This window comes from Sciurus vulgaris (assembly GCF_902686455.1).
Source record: "Sciurus vulgaris genome assembly, chromosome: 8".
NCBI classification, from domain to species: domain Eukaryota; kingdom Metazoa; phylum Chordata; class Mammalia; order Rodentia; family Sciuridae; genus Sciurus; species Sciurus vulgaris.
The window spans coordinates 73,953,294-73,976,540 of record NC_136468.1 but is presented as its reverse complement, the minus strand read 5'-3'; the positions used below and the strand labels follow the sequence as shown (position 1 = coordinate 73,976,540).

The window sequence follows — 23,247 nt, the reverse complement described above, 5'->3', positions numbered from 1 at the left end:
TTCCTGTTAAAACAAGAATTATCATAAAAATGTTTCAAAGTGTGCTGTTGTAGGCATCCTAAAGAAAATTCAGGAAGTGAGAAGTCCATAGATATTATGAGAATACTTGCAATAAGGAAATATAAAATAAAAATGTGTTTTTAACATACACAGGCAATTTTCTCATTCTTATCCCTCCATTTCTATAACCCTGTGATAGTCAAAACTCTCATCAGTTCTTACCTGTGCTAACTGGTCCTACTGATCTGGGTCTTATCTCCCTCTAGACCATGTTCTACCCCGATATTAAAGGTGACCCACCTAAGATAATGATCCACCAAATTCATTTCTTAATCTAGGAACCATGCAAAAGCTCCTCATTGCCACAAGACTCAATCTTGGGCTTCTCAGGGTATGCTAGGCCTCCACCTTCACTGCTTCACCTCTCACCACTTTTTGTCCCTTCATGCTGCAGCTACGTCTATCCCTTTCTAGTTGCTTATACCCTCCCTGCCAGTTCTGTCTGTTCTCCCTTTAAGGACTCCTGAAGTCAGCCTTTCTACCTGATTGTCTCTTGAGCATCTCCTGGTGCTCACCTTACCCTTTTCACCTTCAGAAACTGTTAACAGCTTCCTGGCTTTACTGCTCATGTTCCCAGCTGACCAAGTGTCCTCCCCTGATCTCCCTAAGTTTCTGCATGCATCTCTTACCATCATCACCCCAGATGCATCTATGATCCCTTGCCTTATCCCAATATGTTTTGAACCTCTCTAAAGCAGCAGCTATGTCAGAAGGAGTCTATCATGCAGTAGATATGTAGTGACGATTTGTTGAATACATAACAGGATTATAAACAAAAATTTTCTTTACTTTTAGATAACTAATAAAATAAGTAGTGATGAACAGCACATCTGGTCATTCCTATTTTTATGTGCATGTATATGTATGTGTCTGTTTCTTTAATCATTTGTTTCCTTGCTATTTGTTCAACATGTTTATTGAGGAAAAATTATAGCCACACACTGTTCTAGGTACTGAGAATATAACCAACACAGTCAAATCCCTCCATTTCTGGTGCACACATTCTCTTTATTTCATAAAGTTATCTCAAGAAGCTAGTGCATAAACAAGAATGACTTTATGACATTTACTAGTACATGGATGGATCTGGAGACCTATCATGCTAAGTGAAATAAGCCAGTCCAGAAAGCCAAAGGCCGAGTGTTGTCTCCGATATGTGAAAGCTAAAGCACAATGTAGGTGGGGGAGAGGGGAAGAATGGAAGTTCAGTAGATCAGACAATGGGGAATGGAATGAAGGAACCGGAGGTAGGAAAAGGAAGAACAGTGGAATGAATCAGACATAATTTTCCTATGTTCATATATGAAAATATCATAGTGAATCCATTCATGCATATGCACAAGAATGGGATCCTAACTAGAATAAGTTGTATTCCATGCTTGTATAATTATATCAGAATGGATGCTACTGTTATATATAACTAAAAAAGAACCAATAAATAAATAAATAATAAAGGAGCTAATAGTGTTAAAATATAAAGATAACATATTGTAGAGTAAGAGTAAACAGTAAACCAAACAGAAGTATGTACTAGACACTGGGATGATCTATTTATCTCCCCTAGAGGCCAGGAGTTCCCTTATAAGAGAGAATAATATGATAGGCAGGGTCTTAATCCACTCTTTTTTCTGAAAGATATAAATAGCATAGAAGTCTTGGACATTAAGTCTTGACTCAGAATAGTCAGGACTAAGATAATTAAAACTGGGGTAATAGAAGAATGAATTGCTTCTGTATCACTTGTCACATATGGACAGTCACCTGTGGATTGAGAGTGCTTCTTCAGCTCATGCTAGTTTTGCATTCGAGTCTGGTTGATTTCTGTAAATGAGTGCAAATAATACCCAGACTCTTAGTTACTTTACTTCCTAGAGAGATCCGTGTGCATCAGATGCCAGAGGACAGATAGCAGAGCTCACTTCTCCATGATGGCAGTTAGGAGTCCAGCTGACATTGACTCCCACAGGCCCAGTCTCCTCCTTTATCAGAGGCCTCTCTGGTCCCTTTCCATACCACCAAGACTTTTCTCGAAAACAGAGTTTTGAATGACTGCAGGCCCTTGCATAAGTTTTGACTGAGTACTCAGAGTTCTGATTCATAAAGGCAATTTTATTTGAGCTTGAACAGTTTAAAGGACAGGAGTTCCCAGTGATCAGCTAGAGGGAAAGCTCAGGATGGTGTTGGTAGATAATTTGGGGCAGACCTTCATTGTACAGACCTGTCAGGAAGCATTAGCTTTATATCCAAACCCCCATGTTTCAGAGTTTGTTTACGAACAGGGCTATATTGCGTTGCTTATTCAAAGATTTGTGAAATTCTTGCCAATCTTAACTTCTGTTTTCAGCCAGGTTGATGCTGTGGTTTTCTTTCTCATGTAAATAAGCCAACGAGTTCAGTTTCAGCTTAAGGCCATTTGTAGTTTGTGATTATAAAATTATATTAGCAGCATAATTCTTATCCTGCCATGGCAGGAAGGCACCCAGTCTGCTGATAATTGCAACCTTTAATGTATTATTTAAAAGGAGATACACAGGGTGGTGGGGGGATAGATTTCAAATCAATAGCTAGAAAATTAACCCATTTGACAAATGATGTTGAGATGACTATGATGGGGCCACCCTTCTTTTCATGTTTGGAATGGTTTCCCATGGAAATAAAATTCAAAATCTATAAACATTTCAAAGGTGTAGCTCTGGAAGAGTAAGGAAAAGAACTTTATCATTTATCATGAGAGATTTGATCCTTCCAGAACCCTCTTTGTAGCCCTCAGAATATCAGCAATATTCTCAAGTGACTGATGGGTAGGTCCAAAACTTCCCTCTGGAGTTACAAATTTGCTAATTACAACATTTAATCTCAGTAAGTTTTTTCATCTCACTATATTTTGTCCGAATTGTTGTCTTTCTCAACTTTGTAGGGATATTTTTGGCTTCCTCTGCCCAGCTATTGCTGGAAAACAAGTTAAGAAAAGAGACTAAAGTAATGAGGACGGGAAATTGTGTTTTCCAAAACTTAAGTCTCTTAAGGACAATGATACGAGAATCCAGGAGGAGGACAGCAAGATAGAAGCTGCACACTGGGGTCCTCATTCTGCCTGATTCTGTTGGAGGGTTCTTAGTAACTGAAATAAATTCTAAAACATCCTTGGGTCCAGTAAAATTAAGTAAATAAAATTAATAACACAACCTGCTTTTGAGAAATTGAGATTTAATAAATTCATATTGCTGATTATCTTATACCACAGTGGTTAATGTGGCCCAATTCAACAAAGGTAGGGTTTTGCTTAGTAGAGAATCTGATTCCTTTAGCAGGATTTATTGGCTTCCTAATCTAAGACATGGGAACTTGAAAAGGGCAAGGTGAAAAATCCCAGATAGAGGATGATACTGTTTCCTGTGGGGAAAGGATTAGTTTAATGTGATGATATAGATTGTAAAAGTCCTTTGCAGGTTAATTTATTTCACCTTTGCTACCTAAAATGTGTCCATAAACTCTTTGTGGTCCATGTTTTTGTTCCTACACATTTTCAGTTTCTTATGCCATATTCTGATTCCCAGCTGGTCCATGTATTCCAATACCACCTTTTCCCACCGGTCACTATCTTTGAGATGAACTTCTCTGATGCAGTTGGAAACTGTTGCTCTTCACTTATCCTGATCATCAGTGTAGCCTTTCCCTATAGTATATTTGTATTCATAACATTAGAAACTGAAGGGAGTCTGGAATTTCAGATAGATTGAAGGATTTGTTACCTTACTTATTCCATCTGCTGCTCAAACAATTTTGAGAAACTTCTCTTGGAACCATGAGCAGACAGTCTTAGATGAGCCAGAAATGTATTTGTTCAGCCCAGGCTTGAGAGTAGAATTGATCACTGAACTCTTGTTTCACTATACACCATGAGAAAAATTTTCAAACACTTGGAGAAAAATTTAAAAAGTAAATAACCCAGTTAGTTTAGTATAAAAGTGTATCCAACTGAATACCAAAGCTAGAGGAAAGAAATTTTAAAAAACCAAAATACATTAATAGGTCCTACAGCTATATGTATGTGAAATCCATCCTGAAAGCCCCTTTCATGCTAACTACTAGTACTACTTCATTCTTCCAAAAATGATCTGCTTTAGTGAAATCTGGCTCACCTCTGCTGAGAGAGCTTCCTGGGTACCTGTTGGGGTGGAAAGCTTGTCTCTGAAGCCTTGTGTCTAGTTGCTGGAGGTCAGCTGTTTCCCTGCCCCTTTCAAAAATACTGACTGGCTCTCCGTCCTCTTTTGAAGAACTTGGCTACCCTCTATGAGGCTTCTTCTATACAGTTCTGTGACTTTCTGCCTGTCTTACTGGACTTATTTGCATTGTACTTCAGTATGACTATTCTTTGGCCCCTTTGTTCCCACCCAGCAGGACATGCCACCTAAGAGCTAAATAAATACTTGGTGGATTGCTTGGACCAATGAATAGGTGAGGTGGGGAGGAGGGGGGATGGATGAAATAAATGATCCAGAATCATCCCATATCAAAAATCCTAAACTTATTGTATCCTTACCACAATCTTTCAACCTTCAATTTTCTACTTCTACCTGTTTTCCAGTCTTATTCTCCTTCAGTAGACCTCTCCTTACTTCACTTTCTTCCTTTTCATATTTGGGGTATTCTTTGTTCTTTAGTTCTGCTGTTCCCACATGGGAAATAAAAACAAGTCCTAAGTCAGTCTGTCAACTCTGCCTTCTCCTTGCCCCCTCCTTTACCCTGCTGCAGGCAGTTGGGTATTACTAGAGGAAATTATAGTGGTTACGGATTAGCATTAACCTGATGGATGTAGATGCAGGTGATCCTAGAGGAAATTATAGTAGTTATAGATTAGCATCAGCCTGATGGGTATAGATGCAGGACCACCAACACTGCAGGCAGACTAATCACCTCCTTCTCTCCATCCCCATAGAACTACTGGCAAGATTTTACCATCTCCCTACCCTACAACTTCCTGTCTACTTAATAGAGAAAACAGAAGCCACCAGAGAGGAACTTCCTTAACTTCCTGTGCTCTCCCTGCTGCCACCTGCAAACTTATCTGCATCCTTCTCTTTCTTCCTGTTTCCTGTCTCAAGGGATGAGGCAAGGTTCCTTCTCTCCAAGGCCAATTCTTCTACTTACTACCCTCAGGATCTTCCTGCCTCCTGTGTTTTCTAGGATGCTGACCCTCCCAATGTCCTCCCTCTTCCTCCTGCATCTGTAACTACTTCCTCTATTTGGCTCTCTTTGCTCAAAGTATAAACACGCTTCAGCATTTTTTCTTTAGAAAACATTAAAAAAAAAAAAAAAATAGCTACCCCACTCCCTCTTCCCTTTCCATCATGACACCCGGTCTACATTAAAAACCAGTCTTCTGTCCCTATCCCTACTTCCTTGTATCCCAGTCAATCTCATTCATTGTTACCACCATTCAAGTAAAGTTTCTCACCTCCAGGTCATTAATGTCCACCCAGAAGCTAAAGTCACTGGACCAAAAGAATTAAGAATGTTTTTCCCTTACTTGACTTCCCTGAAGTAGCAGGTGACAAAGTTGATTGTACCTCTTGAAAATCCCACATTCTGTCATCTGTCTGGCATTGTTCTCCTGAGTTCCATCCTTCTTCTGCTTTGCAGATTCCTCTCTTTACACAGTAAATGTTGTTGTCATGGATTAACCCTCTGCTACCTACTGTCTTGGATGCACTCATCCAATTCCAGGGATTAACTTACTACATTTCTATGCTGATGACAGCCAAATCTGATTTTCTAGTCCACAACTTTTGCCAGCCTATTGAACATCTTCAGTTGGTTTTTACAAAGATACCTCAAATTTAACATGTTCAAAACTGAGCTTTTAATCTCACCTCCATCTATTCCTGTCATGGGCAGAAACCTGTAAGATTTTCTTGTCTTGTCACACTCATCCTCCATATCTAAATAACCAGTTGCATGGTAATACTTTAATTCAGGGAATTTATACCAGAGGTGACTATATCAGAATTACCTGGGGGTTTTCTTGTTTGAGAGATCTGGAATAGTCCTTAGGCTTTTCTGTGTTGAACAATTTTATGTTATAGCCATAGTATACTGCATGAATTTGTCCAGCTATGCCTGTGCATTTTTAACAATTATTTTTAAGATTTAGACTTAAAGAGGAGTTGCAAATATTCCCATGTAGCTGTCACTCAAGTATTCTTATATGAACCTCTTATAACATATCTATCAAAGTTAAATTAGTCTTGGTAAGGCACTATTAACACAAGATTTACTTGGATTTCACAAGTTTTTCACTACCATCATTTATTGTGTCCCAGGATCTCACATTCCATTTAATTGTCATGTGCCCATGACCTCTTACATGTACATATTCCCCAGGACCTTTACATGCCTTGCTTCCTCCCTCCCTTAGCTTTTCTCCCTTGCCTGTGGGGTGACCCTCTTATCCTCTAGGACTAAAGGTTAGATAGTCCTTGTAGAAAGCCTCCTTTCCCTTCCCCAGAAGAGCAGCTATCCAGAGTTCTTCAGAGCTCTGAACTCAGTACTAACAAACAAGCACTGAGGTCAGACAGGTAATAATGCCCTCAAGTACATGGGCTGCATCCATTTTCTTGTTACATTCTTAATACTGAATTGAAGGACTGGCTAATAGTAGGAATTTATTAAATGTGTAAGAATGATATTAAGGATGACTAGTTCTATTGAAAAAGTCCCCCAAAGTAGATAGTTTGCCACCAAAAACTATTTAAATCTGGTATTACAGAATTCCAACTGGACTTTAACTTACTATATTTTTTTAATTCTCTACTTCCCACAAATTACTGACGCTTAATTTGATCAATATGCCATGATTTCTTTGCCAGTTTTTTTCCTGAATAAATTGTAGATGTCGGTCTCTCAATCACATATCTTGTGTAATTGCACATATCATATTTCTGGAGCACTGTACATGACTGACCACTGTGTTTGTCTTTCATGTACCTAAGACAATAGTCCCAAGTAGTTTATCATATGATGTACCATTCACTGCTATTTCCATTCTGGAAAAAAAAAATGGTCTGTGAGCAAGCTATGTAATCTCAAAGATGGAAACTACCTCTGTGACTACAGAGTCTGCATTTTGATACTTCTGTAAGAGTCTAAAGGAGCCTATTCCCCCTGGTCAGATCTGATTTCAGGCCCAAGTATGATAAAATAGCTGGTTCTCATCTCCTCCTTCTTACTTGTAGTAAATCAACTCCGTGCCATTTCAAGATGACTGCACAGATTCTGGCTTGTCAAAGCAAACACAGAGAACTGTCTTTTACTCTGACAGTGACATAGTTTTGTTCACCCGATCCAATAGCAATGTCAGGAGGCCTTGTTTTGCCTGGAAAGAACTGCTTGATTCATTCTTCCCTCAACCAGCTACCATCATACATCTACCACAACACTCGCAGCACTTGAGCTGTGTTTTTCTCCCATAAGAGAACAAGTTCTCTAGTAAGGAGGACAGTGTCCTCTTGTCATATCCACACTGCTTTGTTCCATGCCTACCCTAAGTTTGATGGGTAAAAATCCCTTTGCCAAAGTCAAAACAGTCCACGTACAGATGTTCCCCAGAATGCAAACGATCCATACTTTACCACCCGTCCAGTTTGGGAGGATAAATGGTTTTTACCACAATGACAAAACCATCTCTCACTTGCATGAAGTGGAAAAATCTCAAAGCTGCAGTTTGATGCAGCTGTCTCAGTACTGCTCCTATTTTCAGGCTTGAATATTTCCAAATAAAGCACCAGCAGTGCCAGCTACACTTTCCAGACTCATTTCTGTGGCTTCATTGACTTTTAGCCTTTCACCTAACAGGGAAGTTGTTCATTCCCATTTATTTTCTCTGGTAACATGTCAGAATCTCATTCTTCCACCTGGATGAACAATGTCTGGGGCATTCACCACTGACTCTTCTCTCTCACTGGCTTCTGCTAGTGAACTGTGTACTTTCTGTTAGGAGGCTGGGTAACCCTTTTGGCTGAAACCCTTGCTGTCATCTGTCCCTGCCCTGTAGGCCTACCCTGTTTCTACTCTTCCTTTCTAGAGTCCCATCCACCAAACAAAGGAAGGACTTGACCTCTGGCTCATTCTTTGTAGTCTCAGGCTTCAGTGTCATGTCTCGTCTTCTATATGTCCTTCTTACCCATTACATCCTGGTCACATGATTCCTTTTGTTCTCTGAGTAGTTTTAGCATATAGATCAGTCATTTCACTGAACAATGGATGCACGGGCTTTTTTCTTTTGAAATCATTTCACTTCTACATTACCACTCATAGCCCTCTCTTAGGGTGTCTCCCACACATATTCCTTTTTTGGTTAAGCGAACATGTTTTGAACTTTCTTAACCATATGTAATACTCCACATTTTATTTACATATCAATAAATTTTAAATGCATTATATCAGAACTCAAAACTGTGGTTAAAACAACTGTGGAAAGAGGAAATATTTCATAGTAGTTGCGAATACAAACTTTGATTCATATCCTGAAGCTGACACTTACTACTCTTGTGACATTAGGCAAAACACATAAACTCCTCAGGTTTATAATATCCTGTTTCATAGGTTGTTATGAGAAGAAAAGACACACAAGTACTTAGCAGTGCCTGACATACAGTATGTTCTCATAAACCGTAGTTGAGTCGTTAAATCCAGTGTTTGTATTATGTGTTAAGCATGCGTGCTGAAAACCTCAAAGAAAAATAAGATATACTATAGAAATTTCTGAATAATTTCTTAAACATTTCAGAAATTGATTTAAACCTCTCCAAAGAGTGGCTATATGTTTTTCTTTATTGAGTTTAGACAAAATTCTCTGTTTACCCTCCCCCTTCACTCTGCATGGTCACATACACACACACACACACACCAGTGTTCTTGATTGAAGGTCTTGAAATAACTTTTGTCTAAAGTGTTGTCCATATTTATTATTGTGTTTTATACTTGAGTGTGTATGATAGAGTTTAGCTACAAGAAGCTATCAAGGTGTCATGTCCTAGGCTCAGATGCTAAGCTCCCCAGGGAAGAGGGAGGAGGGAAGTGAAAGATTAGATAAGGGCCCGGAGATAAGAAATATGTCCATACGGTCAGAATGTCTGTGGACAGAAGGAGCAAACCAGACTAGGGCAGGCTGCAGTTCCTGGGGAGGTGACCTGGAAGTAGCTGAGCAGCCTGTCTGGCCTGGGTTTGTCATAGACTTTAGTCATCATAGGAAGTGGTGGTTAGTTGTGTGGAGGACAAATCAAGCTAGAGATGGGAGACCAGAGTATGTTCCTAACCCTGAAGATCAGATCCAGTTGGGGGATAGAGTGAATTTAGGGTGTTGTGTGACTGCTATGATGGCCCTGACACCAGGGACAAGACTAGGTGGGGCACAGTGATCCCCAATTCCAGAACCCTGCTTTACCCAAGCAGTTTTTCTGAAGAAAGCATTTGAAGTGTTTACCTTCCAATCATCCTGTAAATTATATATGTGTATTGTATGCAGTCATCTATCTATATGAAATAACCCACAGTAATAAAAGGAAGCATTTGGAGTTGTCACACCAGAAGAGAATTACGGAGACTGTTTATTATGTTTGAGTTGGTACTCCTGTTATGGGGCAGATTGGTAGTAAGAATATCTCATATTCTGATTTTGTTTCTGTAAACTCTTCCTAAAGACTTAATGGTGAAAATAAAAATTTTTTAGAAACACACTTTATGAGTCCTACAAAAAGTCTCAAGCAGAAGGGTTTCTGTGATTAAACTTCTGCCTGTTACCAGGAAAATATTTGAACCAATTTAATGAAATAGAGTTCATATGAGTTTTAAAATTTATACCCCAAATAGGCTAAACTCTCCCAGGTCTATATCTGTTAACAACAATTTTTCTCAAAGTTTTAATTTAAGATCACTCTTGTCATTAGAAAAGCAGCATACAAATAAACCAAAATAAGATAAAAACACCTTACTCTCATTATTAAAATTATGTTAATTGTTAACTCCTTAGTGTGTTTCCTTCTAGTTGTATGGATTTTTAAGATAAATGATAATAGATCTTATGTATTTATTTTTAATGTACTACTTTTTACAATTAATGATTGTTTTCAATTGCTAAATTTTTATCTCACTTAGAACTTAATTTACAAATCCCCACAAAAATATTTGAGCAATTCAGCATGCTTGTCCAAATCCAGGACCACGTGTTATATCAGGCTGTCTCTGAAGTGTTGATTAATCTAGAACAATCCCTTTTGAACAACACTAACTCGAAGAGATGGGCCACGCCTACTGCAGAAGGCTCCACATTCTGGGTTTGTCGTTTTTAAAAATTTTTTTAGGTATATTTTTAATTGTCGATGGACCTTTATTTTATTCATTTATTTATATGCAGTCCTGAGAATTGAACCCAGTGCCTCACACATGCTAGGCAAGCACTCCACCACCGAGCCACAACCCCAACCCACTCTGGGTTTGCCCTAATGTTTTTCTATAGCATTGCTCAGCATGTCGCTCCATCCCTGTGTTTCCTATGATGCCAAGTTGAACATCTTTGGTGGGAATGCACTGCAGATGATGTGTGTCCCCGTGTTGCCTGCCTTGGTGTGATGACAGCCCGATCCCCCACATGCAGTTGCATTTGTCCTCTCGCCAACAGGAAGTAATTTGTGTGTTGGCATCACATGAGCATCCAGGTCCTCATCAACAATTTTCCTGCTGGTTTTAGCAGTAAATGGCAATCCTAAACTAAAGAAATAATTACAGTAGGGATACAACATTATATTTTTTTTAATCTGTATTTTTTTTACATTTGTTAGCCAACATTTTCTGTGAAGAAATTTCCCTTGCATCATGGGACTATTAGATTATCTGAAATACCTTTTCTTTAATTGCTGGTTTTCAAAGTATAGCTTTAACAGCTGTCTCAACTGAGATATTGGAAAAATTTAAGCATTCTTTTGGAAAATCCTCTGGTCACTGCAAATATGATTTCTTGAGCATTTCCAGTGTATCAGGGACTGGTTAAAGGTTTTATGTAATCTAATTCTTCTGACAAGATAATGAGGTTTTAGAGAAGACAACAGAAACTCTAAGTGGTTAAGTAACTTGATAAGGTCCCCCACATTGGAAATGACACAGCTAGGACTTAAATTCAGATTGATCTGAGTCCATAATCCATACTTAATTCTTTCTACACATTTTTATTGCATTTTACTTAAAAGCCAAATTCGGCTTATAATGTTTTTCAGAATGTTTCCTGATTCATAAGTGGTTAGAAATGGAAATTATGCTCAATAATTCTTAATGAGGTCTCCTTTCCTCTCTTTTGTTTTTTAAAATATTTTTAACAGTGTGAAGAAAACACAAACCTGCAGGATACCACCCGCTACCTCAAACTTCCCTTTTCCAAGGGCATTTTCCTTGGGAATAATAATCAAGCCATGAAGGCAACAAAGGAGTCTTTTTGGATAACATCTTTTCTCTGTTCCACAAAACTCACACAAAATGGTAATGTACAATACAGTTATATTTGAAAGCCTCTGTACCTAAGTGTATGTATGAATTTTGGTAATAATATTCTGCAACTACTAACGTTACATTTAAGAACTTTGCCCTGAAAAGTTGTTGATCTGTTTAAGATTTTCTATAAAATGGAAACAGTGGTGACCCAATGTTCTGTTGATTGCATGACATATAAGGACTTCAAAATTATTCCAAATCAAGTACACAATTCCTCAAACAAACCATTAAAACCCAGCTGCATTTTAAAAAAAGACAAAAAAATACCACCACCTTAATGTCTTGTTTTATAGCTCCATAAACAGTGCTAATTGCAGGCTTTAGAATAAAGCCTGTTTTTTGTTTAATTAGATGGATATTGCTTTTCTGCTCTGGCATTACTTTTTATGTCAGTGATTGTTTAGCAAGTTATGATTAATAAAGCAAGCTTTTCTCCTTGGCAAATTGTTATGAAAACATTGTCTATAATGAAAGAAGTAAATTAACCTTTTTTTTTTTTTTTTAGTTTTTCATGGTTGCCATATAAGGCCCCTAGCTGGCACCTGAATACTATATTAATAAGTTAGATTCATTATGTTGAGGAGAATCACTTCCTAATAAGGTACTGTGTCTCATAGAAGGCTACTGTGCCTGAACATTTGTGAGGTGTTATTAGTTCTCTCTATTGTGTCATGGAAGAAGGAAACATAGTTATTCTCTTAGAACATAGTATCAGGAAAGAAGCAAAATATAGCAGTATATTGACCACTTTAAAAATACCTCTTAATTTCAGCATGCATTTATATAGGATTCCAAGTTAAGTTGTCCCAGATTTCATCAGTATTCAGTGGTAAATGATTTTTACTTAAATAAAACCTCCATTGACAAAACTCAGTGACTTTAAGGCATTAAGTAAATCTCTGATATTTGTTTTGGGGCCAGTCTACCTCTGTGGAGGTTATGAAGATGACAAAATCAACCTGTTACTGACTCTCTTAGACAAAATTTATATTTATCCTACATGGATTAGGATGAATACAAAAAATTCATCCTAATGAGTAAGAATATTATATTCATCCTACGTGTTATAGAACTCACCTTCATTTTTAACTGAACAGCCCTAGTAGAATATTTCAGGACTGTATTTTTTAGCTATTGCTGCTATAACAATTACCACAAACCTGTTGGCTTAAAACAACACAAATTCATTACCCTATAGTTTTAGATATCAAATATCTAAAATCAGTTACACTAGCCTAAACTTAAGGTGTTTGGAAACTATAGAGGAGAATACTTTTTCTTACCTTTTCTAGCCCAGAGGCTGCCTGCATTTATTAACTCTTGGACCTCCCTCTCCACCTTCCAAAGCCAACAGCATAGCATCTACAAATTTCTCTCGTACCCTCTTCCATTTTTTAAGGACCCTTACGATTACATTTGACCAGAAAATTCAATATACTCCTCCTATTATAAGACCTTTATTCACATCTGTAAAGTCTGTTTTGCTCTATAAGGTAAACAGTCCAAGTTTCTAGGAATGTGGATGTGACTGTCTTTGGAGGACCTTTTCTACCCTCCATACAGATCAACCCAGCAGTAGATTCACTGACATCGTAATATTTGGCCTTGCATCCTGAATTTATTCTAATTCAAGGACTTAGGATGTTGGAATTATGAACATAAGAAAGGGAGAACCAAATCCTGAAAATTAGAAGTCGCTACTTTGTAAAAGAAGAAAACATTTCCAGATAAATATAGAAAATAAACTATTCATGAAATCATTCTATTAAACATCTCACTATATGGAAGGTGGGATCGGAATTCCATGCAATGCCTGGCTAATTTTTGAAGACTGATTATCATTTTGACTTTGATTAACCTTGTCAATGTAAGACAGCTTAAAATGAGCCAGGAAATGAATAACATGCTTTAAGAAGTAGGAAGGGGGAAGGAAGTCAGTTGATCTTTCTGAAATTTACATGCTAGACACACATCTCTGTGTAGAAGTAATCCAGTTCCAAATTGGAATTAAATTGATGTGTATTCATTTTACTTCACTCAGAAAATATACAAATCCCATTTCTACTACAATTGGACATTTAACAAGTGATACAGTCCCTCGAAGCATTTTCCTAGAGCATATTTGCATTTCAGAATCCTTAAGTGTCTATGCACTCACTATGTATTACCCAATATTGTCCGTGGATAGTGTGCCAAGCCAGGACATTGAACTGGACATGAGTGATTGCCAGATCAAGTAGAGATTTTAAGCAGGAGTGGGGTCATGTCATCTCCATATTTTATAGCTCTTATGGTATACTTAGTAAATGCTTCTTAAATGGAATATAGAAAATCCATATATTCAGAACATTGTTCCTTATTTGAAGCTAATTTATCTTCATATGATTAAAACAGACCTAGGAGGTGACTATTCACCTTAACTTTGAGTACTTTGAATACATGATTATGTTTGCACAGATTTAACTATTGTGTGCTTCCATGTGCTCCATGAAGAGCAGTCCCAGTGGGATTGTCTGAACCACTGTAGTTGGTTGTCAAGCTCTGTCATGAGAATCCTGATCCTCGGTGATTATAAGGCATTAAGTAAAACTCAGGTTTACTGCCTCTGGGGATGCCACTGTATCGCCAGTAGAGCCACCTCCTGAATTGGACAGGGCTCTGAACTTCCCAGCAACTACTTCACTTGAAAGGGAAGGGAGGAGAGCCAGGGGAAGGAGTGAGTGAAATGGGGTGGGGTGGGAAGTGAGAAGTGAATGGCAGGGGCAATGTATTAGGGGCTTTTAAAAGAGAAGATGCCAGGGAGACATCCTGAAATTAGATGCAAGAAGAAGAGGAAAGGAAGAAGGAGGAAGCAAACAGACTAGGAGAATAATAGAGACCTGTCTCTCTAATTCATTATGGGTCTCATTGTGGAAGTATCTGATATTCCAAGTAAAGCCAATCCATTTTTAAAAGGTTTCATTAATATCCCCAGGACGTCTGAGTTAGAAAGTGATATTAAACATTTTCAGGGTTTTGTGGGGGTTTTGTTTGTTTTGTTTGTTAGAAAACATCATAAATCTCTGTTTCAAAATTAGTATTTTAAAAAATTCTTCATTTTCCTATTCTAAATCATCCTCCTCCATTCTCTGTTGTAGATAAACATTCCTGTTTAGTACAGGTTGAGTATTCCTCATCTGACATGCTTTGGGACCGGAAGTGGTTCAGGTATCAGGGGTTTTGAAATTTTAGAATATTTAAATATGCATAAGGTATCCTGGGGATGAGACCCAAGTTCAAACACAGAATTCATTTATGTTTCATGTATACCTTATATATATATATATATATAAGCTAAAGGTAATTGTATGCAATATTGTTAATGTTCCAGCATTTTGACTGTGACCCATCACATGAGGTCACAACTTAAGTGGCCTGCAACTTAAGTGGATTTCACTTGTGGCATCCTGTTGGTGCTCAAAAAGTTTTGGATTTTGAAGTATTTTAGGATTTTGAATTTTCAGATTAGGGATGCTCAACTTGTAGTAAATTTCTTACTAAAATCCTTTATGAAGATTTTCTCTCACCCGACTTGGTGAAGTTGTTTCTCTTTCCTCTTGAGATTCTTGTGCTTTTTCACATTTCTGTTCAATCCATATTTTTCTTCTCAGTTACTTCCTTGGTTTTTGTGAAGTTTGGGGCTTTTTCTTTCCTCATTAGTCTTTTTGTCTCTCAGCAAGTCTCATTTGTAATTTCTTCTGAAACAAATGCTTTTAAGAGGATTTCTTACTATTCAGCCTGGAAAATCCCTCCAGGCTACTCTAAATCCCACTGAGTCTGGAAGCCATCCTTGCTGGGCCTGCAGCACTCAGGGCCCACATGGTAGTTGCAGAAAAGAAGGCAGCTGCAGAGCAGGGACTGTGCTTACCCAGAATCTCGGGCAGATAATAGCCTATGAAATCTAGGAACTGGCACTCTCAGGTCTGAGAACCCACTAGATCATCTGCGAATGCACTGGGCTTGCCATCATTGTGCAGCAAGCTTCTAGTCCTGTGGGGTTTGGGTCACCTTGCCCATCAAGAAGACCTTTGTTTCTGGGCAAAGTTGAGCTTGGCAGAGTATTCATGTTTGGAGGTACAAACATAAATAAAGTAGGTTCCCAGCCCCCAAGAAATTCTCATCTTACTAGGAAGAGGCACAAATTATTCAACAAATATTGTCAATCAAATGCCTGCTCTGTTCTGGGTACTAGTAGTACCATAGGTTCAAGCTTTGCTCTATTTTATATTGATGTTTATGGTCAAGTTGGGGCATAAAAGATAGGCATTACTATGAGGTGGAGCACATAGAAGAGATGGTTAGGTAGGGATCTCAGGAAAGGCTTTCTGGATGAAGCAGCATCTGAAGGGTGAACTGAAGGATAAGTAGGAGCAGGGAGGAAATAATTCGAATACACTGAAATAAATGCCATCCCAGAGGTGGCTAGTCACAGTCTGTAGGAGCCTGCAACTTAAGTGGCCAAGAGGGGCAAGCAACATGTTTAAGAATTCAACTTTTATCACTTCTCTGTAAAGGCAATTAATCTTCCTTTTCTGTTTGAAAAGGTGATATGCTTGATCTTTTGAAATGGAGAACCCACCCAGACAAGATCACAGGCTGTCTCTCTAAATTAAAAGAAATCGATGGCTCAGAGATAGTAAAGGTATATGCTATTTCGTTACCCCTCTTGGAAACTCATAGAATAAAGAACATTTGGAGGGGAAGGATAGACAGGATTTTATTCATTCATTTACTGCTTTTTTAAATCCAACAGTTTCTGCAAGATACACTGGATACCCTATTTGGAATTTTAGATGAAAATTCCCAAAAATATGGGTCTAAAGTGTTTGATTCTTTGGTAAGTGCAAGTTCTCTTAATTATATTGTAATGGTTTTATCTCTCAATCTTGATTTTCATGGGACTGTTTTAGAAATATGCAGTCAATAATATATGTTTATTTTTAAAGGAACAAAAAACAGTTTCAATTTGCATTTCATTTTATAAAGTTCAATTTTCTTTCTAGGTTCACATAATAAATTTGCTGCAAGATAGCAAATTTCACCACTTTAAACCTGTAATGGACACTTACATTGAGAGTCATTTTGCTGGGGCCCTTGCGTACAGGTAAAGCCCTTTATCTTGTAATTCATTTAGAAGCTGTTCCTTTTGAGCTTGTCTAAGCAGAGGCAGCTGTATAGGAACATTTAAAGGAGGAGTAGGAAGAAATGAAGCAGAGCAACTGAAGTGTCTCTTGAGAAACTCTCTTCCCTCCTCACACACCCTTCTTTAATGGCTAGTACTGATTTTGGTTGAAAGCAGAAAAAAGGACCTTCCTGAATTCTATCCCTGAGACCTAAAATATAAAGTATTTTCTTCTTGTCTGTATTTAACTTGATGTTCTTTGGTGAAAAAATGTCAAGACCCCATTTAATCACTGCATTCCCTGATAATTATGTATGTTTGTTTGTTTGTTTGTTTCTTTGTTTGTTTTTGGTACTGGGGATTAAACCAGGGTTGCTTAACCACTGAGCCACATCCCCAGCCCTTCTTATTTTTTATTTTGAAACAGGGTCTTGCTAAATCCTAGAGTTTTGCTAAGTTGGTAAGGTTGGTCTCGAACTTGTGATCCTCCTGCCTCAGGCTCCCGAGTTGCTGGTGTGCACCACCACACCTGAAGATTATGTGTATCTCGAAGAAAGAGATAGGGAAAGGAAAACAACCTTTGCCTTAATAGTTGCTTAAAATCATTCATTTAGTTGTTAATACCAACAAGTGCCTACTGCATACTAGACCCTTTCTTTTGTTCTGATAATGTAAAGACTTGGTCCCTGGTCTCAAGCCATCTAGGTTTTGGAATCTACCCTTTGGTAGTAGCTGCCATTTTAACTGTTCCTCATTGCCCACCAACTCAGATGATGCAAGTAAGGCTTAGAGAGAATGAAGAATGCTTTAGCTGGTGCCTCCTCCCAGGGAGCTTGGTTGACAATTGACAGAAAGCAACCACTTCTCTCTTTCAATCATATGAATAACATCTTTCTAGTTTTGGGCCCTACTTAAATATAGCCCTGGAATATACTTGATGTTCTCTTTCTTCACTCCAGTACTCATTGCTTTTCTATCCACATTTTTACCTTAAACCTTCAGCACCTGTGGGCACAATTCACCAGTTCCCAGAGGTGAGCCCAAAGATCCTGGGAGCAGATTTTTACCCTCTTCCCAATTTAAGTGACATGTAAAGGGTAGTAGGTAATCACATAAGTATTTGAGCAGCCAAATACTGATTGTGACATGTTATACTTATGTCTCCAAAATTTAAATAAACCAAGATATTTTTGTAAGACTTTATCCTCTATCAAGGTGATTTATTGCAAAGGGTGAAATATTGCAAAGGGTGAAATATATTGCAAAGGGTGAAGAGCAGGAATAGTTCGGAAACATTGGCCTGCTCAACCTAATAGTTTGGGTCCAAATATGAGAAGGTCGCTGTTCTCACTGAAATTGTCATTAGAAGATAGAGGAGGGAGTATAATTTTTAACACTTCAGCAAGATAACCAGTCCTAACAAGACAGATAAGGCCTGTGCAGTCTTCTCAAGTTGTAGGCAATTGGGAATTTGCTGACATTTTTTAAATAGTACTTCCAGCAGCATCTACCTCTTAGCATGTTCCGGGTATTCTTTTCTGACCAATACAAAAATTCCTGTGTGACCTTTTCACTAAAATGGCAATCAAGGTGAAAAGGAGGCTGCTGCCCCTCCCAGAACCAAAGCCAAAGGAATGGCTTCGAAGGTCAAGAAGGCAGTGCTGAAAGGCATCCACAGCCACAAGAAAAAAAAGTCCCACACATTGCCCACCCTCTGCAGCCCAAGACACTGTAGGTCCAGAGGCAGCCCACATACCTTCAAAGGAATGCCCCAAAGAGAAGCACGCATGACCACTCTGCCACCACGGAGTTCTCCCTGACCACTGAGTTGGCTGTGAGGAGGATACAAGACACACACTTGTGTTCACTTTGGAGGTCAAGGCTGAAAAGCACCAGATCAAACCAACTGTGAAGTGACTTTCTGGCATTAATGTGACTAATGTCGATATCCCATCGGTCCTGATTATGATGCTTTGGATATTTCCAGCAAAATTGGGATCATCTAAACTAATCCAGCTAGCAGACCCTTAGTATAGATTTTTTCATCAAAACAATAATTGTAGTGTGAACTGTTTCAAGAAATTAAGAACTGACCAAAGTTGAAGTTTGCAAGACTGTAACCTTAAGTGTTCTGGGTTGTTGATTTACTTTTTAAAAATTTTTGTTTCTTAAAGCTAAAGCACTTTGCTCCTCTAGAAATGTTTTCTGAGGTGCACCTTGGCAATAAGGCTTATTATTCTTCCTATGGCTTGATAAATCCATGGGGTTGTGACTTGGAGTGTAAGGTATTGCTTTCACCCACTTTTGCCCACAGCTGAAAGGTAATCTGTCCAACTGCTTCTGTTGTCAGTGGGGAAGAAATCCCAGTTAGCAGTTGTTCAGAGTTGACTGTGACATCCCTAATTCCAGCCACTTGCTGGCCAGACTCCTTTCCTTCAGTATTTGTGTTCACTCCTTTGAGAGCATTGCCAGAGACAGGGTGGGGGATGGGCAGTAGCATATGTTCAGATTGAGGGGAATCTCAATGGGAGACAGCATTGTTTCTCTCTTTCGCTTCAAAAAGGGGTAGTGACATTAATCTGCAGGCTTAGTAAAATGTTATATAACAATTGGACAGAAAACCCTGAATCTCACAGGAAAAGAAGCTTCTTCATCATGCATCTAAATATCATGTTTATTGGCCTTTAATTGAGAGTTCAACCAATTCTACTTTGCACACATTTCTGCCTGTATTTTAGAGATCTCATCAAAGTTCTCAAGTGGTATGTGGACAGGATAACAGAGGCAGAACGGCAAGAGCATATCCAGGAGGTGCTGAAGGTAATAGCATGCTGTTGAAAACAGATCACATATTCTAACAAAGCTGTGGCATGGTGATGCTTAAACTAATAGGTTTCCTCTACACAGACAGTAATTGGTGATGATATATTACTGACATTCCAATTCAAGGATCTTAATCAGCTTATGCTGCTCCAGAGCTGATGAAATTTGAAAGGGACTTTGCCAGCCTTGTCCACTAGAACCTTGCCTCTCTGGGCTTCTGGAAACTTGAAGTCCCTGATTGGCAGGAGGAAAGGGCCTATGAAAGAAGACTGCATGTGGGCAGTTAAGCTTAGGAGTTCCTGTCTCTTGCTTCTATCCACCTGGCAGAGACCATCTGAGAACCATTTATCTTAAATTTTAAGAGAAAATAGGGTCATTTAGCAAGGATCTCAGGAAACCTGAGGTTTTACTGGATCTTGTGGTTGACATTGTCCCTGTCTCTGGGCCTTATATGTTCAGTTGTATTTGGAGATGCTAATGTCTGATTCATAGTGTTCAAGAAGAATGCAAATTTTCAGTGGTCTAGGCCCTGCCCTGGTAGTCTCCCTGTTGAGTACCATTTGATGTATCATAGATAAAACAGATAAAGATGTTGAGTACCATTCGATGTATCATAGATAAAATAGATAAAGTATTTATTTTATAAAACAAACATTTTATTCATTATAAATTTTTCATTTGAGTCTACTGAAGGTAAAATGCCAAGTGACAAGAGTACCTACCAAAGCAAAAATCACTTTTTTTGTTGCCAGGGATTGAACCCAGGGGTGCTTTACCACTGAGTCACATCCCCAACCCTTTTGGTATTTTATTTTGAGACAGGTTCTCACTAAGTTGCTTAGGGCCTAAGTTGCAAAATCACTTTTGAAAATCAATAATCTCTTCATGGACCAAATCTAAAAAGCCATCTGAGGATCACCAAAAATATTCAGCATTCATGAATTCAGCATTCATTCAGAATTGTAAAACATTTTAAATTTTCTATACATTTATTAGGCATCAGAGAAAAATGGCTCTTACCCCTACAAATAAATACATTTAAAAATCTCACAGGACCTTGGTGTTTAAATCAGTAATTTAAAAGTCTAATACCATACCATGTTTTTTATGCTGTGTCATTGTTATGTAAATAGTCTTGACCTCCTTTGAAGCTAACTTTTAAAATTTTTCTTGTTCAGGCACAAGAATACATTTTTAAATATATAGTTCAATCCCGACGACTCTTTTCCCTTGCCACTGGTGGGCAAAACGAAGAGGAATTCCGCTGCTGCATTCAGGAGCTCCTTATGTCAGTCCGTTTCTTTCTCTCACAAGAGAGCAAAGGATCTGGAGCATTATCTCAGTCACAGGTAATTTTTCCTCTATCTCTGCTGAATGAAAGAAAAACATGAGTGCAATCTGGTTTGGGAGGGTTTTCTTTTTTGTTTTTTTACACAGCAGGATAATTGAATGTTTACTTCATCAGAAATCCACAGCTCCACTTCATATTTGTAGCCTAATCATCATTGCAAATAGACTTGAGCATCCCCAGCTCTGAGCACCAGCCTTCGCTGGACTGCCTTTCCCAGCCCTTCCCTCTGTGAGAAGAGGCTGTTGGTTACTTTGCCCTTGTTTCCAGTTACCAGGATGCATACTGATGGTCAGGCACATCACCTTTAGCCTCGGGGAAGGAATTGCAGTAGAGCCAATCTATTGCAGTTCTTTCCCCTACCGCCTGCACTGCATTTTCATCTATTAGCTTGAGAATCATTGTATTGGAGTTCACTAAATGGCATGTTGTTTTGTTTTATTTAACTTGACTGTAATCATCCTGGGACTGATCTCATAAGACCAGAGCTGAGCTCATGCTGCCAATTTTCTTATCAAGAGTAGCCCAACACAATGCTTTTTGTTGTTGTTGCTGTTGTTGTTGTTTGTTTGTTTTAGAACAGGATCCATCTACTTTCCAAATAACATGGCCTTGTACATGTTCCAAGAGAAAATTCTGAATATCTTCCTCTATACTTTCTTAATCCTTCTTATGTGCTTCTAATTCTAAAGACTTGAATTCAAATCTGTCAGAAGCAAGCAGTCATCACCCTCTAGAGATCAGAAACTTGTAATCCTTGAGCACTAGGACATAACATGGAAGATTAGACCAAACTAGATCCTTAATGGTATTGATACAATTTGGTGACATGGGGCATTCGGAAGGCATGGTATATGATAGCAAAAACAGCAGAAGGTACCAGTTCTGTGATAATACATCTGTGCTTTTTCTGACTGTTTAGTGCTATTCTTGTCACTCTCTTCTTTACAGTGTTGGACTCATCTTCCATCTGGGCAAGGATACAACAAAGACTCCTTTAAATGTCATATTGGCCTCTGTAGTCAATAGCACAATCACTGTACTTCAGGAACTTGCCGGAGACCTCGATATCAAATGCCCACTAACCAAACCCTAATTAAAGTAGTGGATATTTGAGAAAGATAATCCAGCAGGGTAACCACATTATTGCTTTGGAGTTCCCAGGGTGTTTCCATTTCTTCAAAAGCTATTCATAATTTGGGTTTTCATCCTAAGATTTCTCTTTACTGGTTTCAGAAACCAAATTTGCCTAATTTGAACCTGAAAAATATTTTCTTACTCTTAACTGTAACCATAAGTCATGGTTTTTACTTCCTAGGGATTCAATGGATTTTTAACCTCCTTTAAAGCTACAGAAATATTTCTTAATCTTAGTTCTGTTTTCGCTGAACCCTAACCATCCCCATAAAGTGACTCGGGCCACTGTGGTACTGTTGGGAGAGCCATTCTGCTTTTGCTTCTGGAACACACTGACTTCTACTGTTCTTGGTTGTTTAGGCTCTTTCCCATGATCAAGTTTGAGAAGCAACTTTGGCATCTTTCAAGATCATATTTGATTTTTTTTTCTTTTGCCCTTAGCTTTTATTCAAGAGATAATATATGTGTATAAGGTTTCTGAATATCTTTGTAAATTCTTCTGAAGTCATTCTTTATTGTTGTGTACAGTGTCCTTTACCCATGAATTTTGATGTAATAATTTTCTTTTTTAGTTTGATGCTAAGAAAAAACTCATAAAACGATAGAGTGGTGAGTTTTCTAATGGCCCTCTATATTTTGGGAGGAAGGGGAAGGCCATGCTTCTTTCCATATCAGATTCCCCTTTGATCCCCACCTTTCTTTATAAAAGCAGGTGTCACTCATCTCATTGATCCCATATGTTCATTTTCTCTTGCTGCATAACAAATGACCACAGCTTAATAACTTTGAACAATGCTCCCTTGTGGGGTCACAATTCTGAAGTTTGGAAGTCTGGGCAGACTTCTTTGAGTTCTTTGCTGAATGTCTCCCAAAGCTAAAATCAAGAAATTGGCTTTGATGTCTTATCTGGAGGCTTTAAAAGAATATATTTCAGGATGTTTTTAGGCTGTTGGCAGAAATCTGTTTCCTTGTGTTTGTAAGACTGAGGTACCCTTCCCTTGATGGCTTCAGCTGGAGCTGGGGCATGGGAGATGCTCTTGGCTTCTAGAGACCACTGGCATTCTTCAACATATGCCTTCTCCATCTTCAAAGCCAGCAAAGATATGTTGAATCCTTCTCATGCTTTGAATCTCTCTGAGATTCTGCTACCAGAAGAAACTGTGTTTTAAAGATTTGT

General features: G+C 38.4%; 1 protein-coding gene across 2 annotated transcripts in view; it reads left to right on the top strand.

Moving 5' to 3' along the window:
• DOCK4 (dedicator of cytokinesis 4) overlaps positions 1–23,247 on the top strand; it is a 438,609-nt gene that overhangs the window by 285,311 nt on the left and 130,051 nt on the right. For both annotated transcript variants that reach the window (XM_079149349.1, XM_079149348.1), the window contains exons 17-22: positions 11,433–11,589; positions 16,185–16,282; positions 16,394–16,477; positions 16,644–16,744; positions 19,501–19,582; positions 20,764–20,934. In XM_079149349.1, coding sequence (XP_079005475.1) covers positions 11,433–11,589; positions 16,185–16,282; positions 16,394–16,477; positions 16,644–16,744; positions 19,501–19,582; positions 20,764–20,934 — 693 coding nt within the window. The remainder of the gene's footprint in view (positions 1–11,432; positions 11,590–16,184; positions 16,283–16,393; positions 16,478–16,643; positions 16,745–19,500; positions 19,583–20,763; positions 20,935–23,247) is intronic.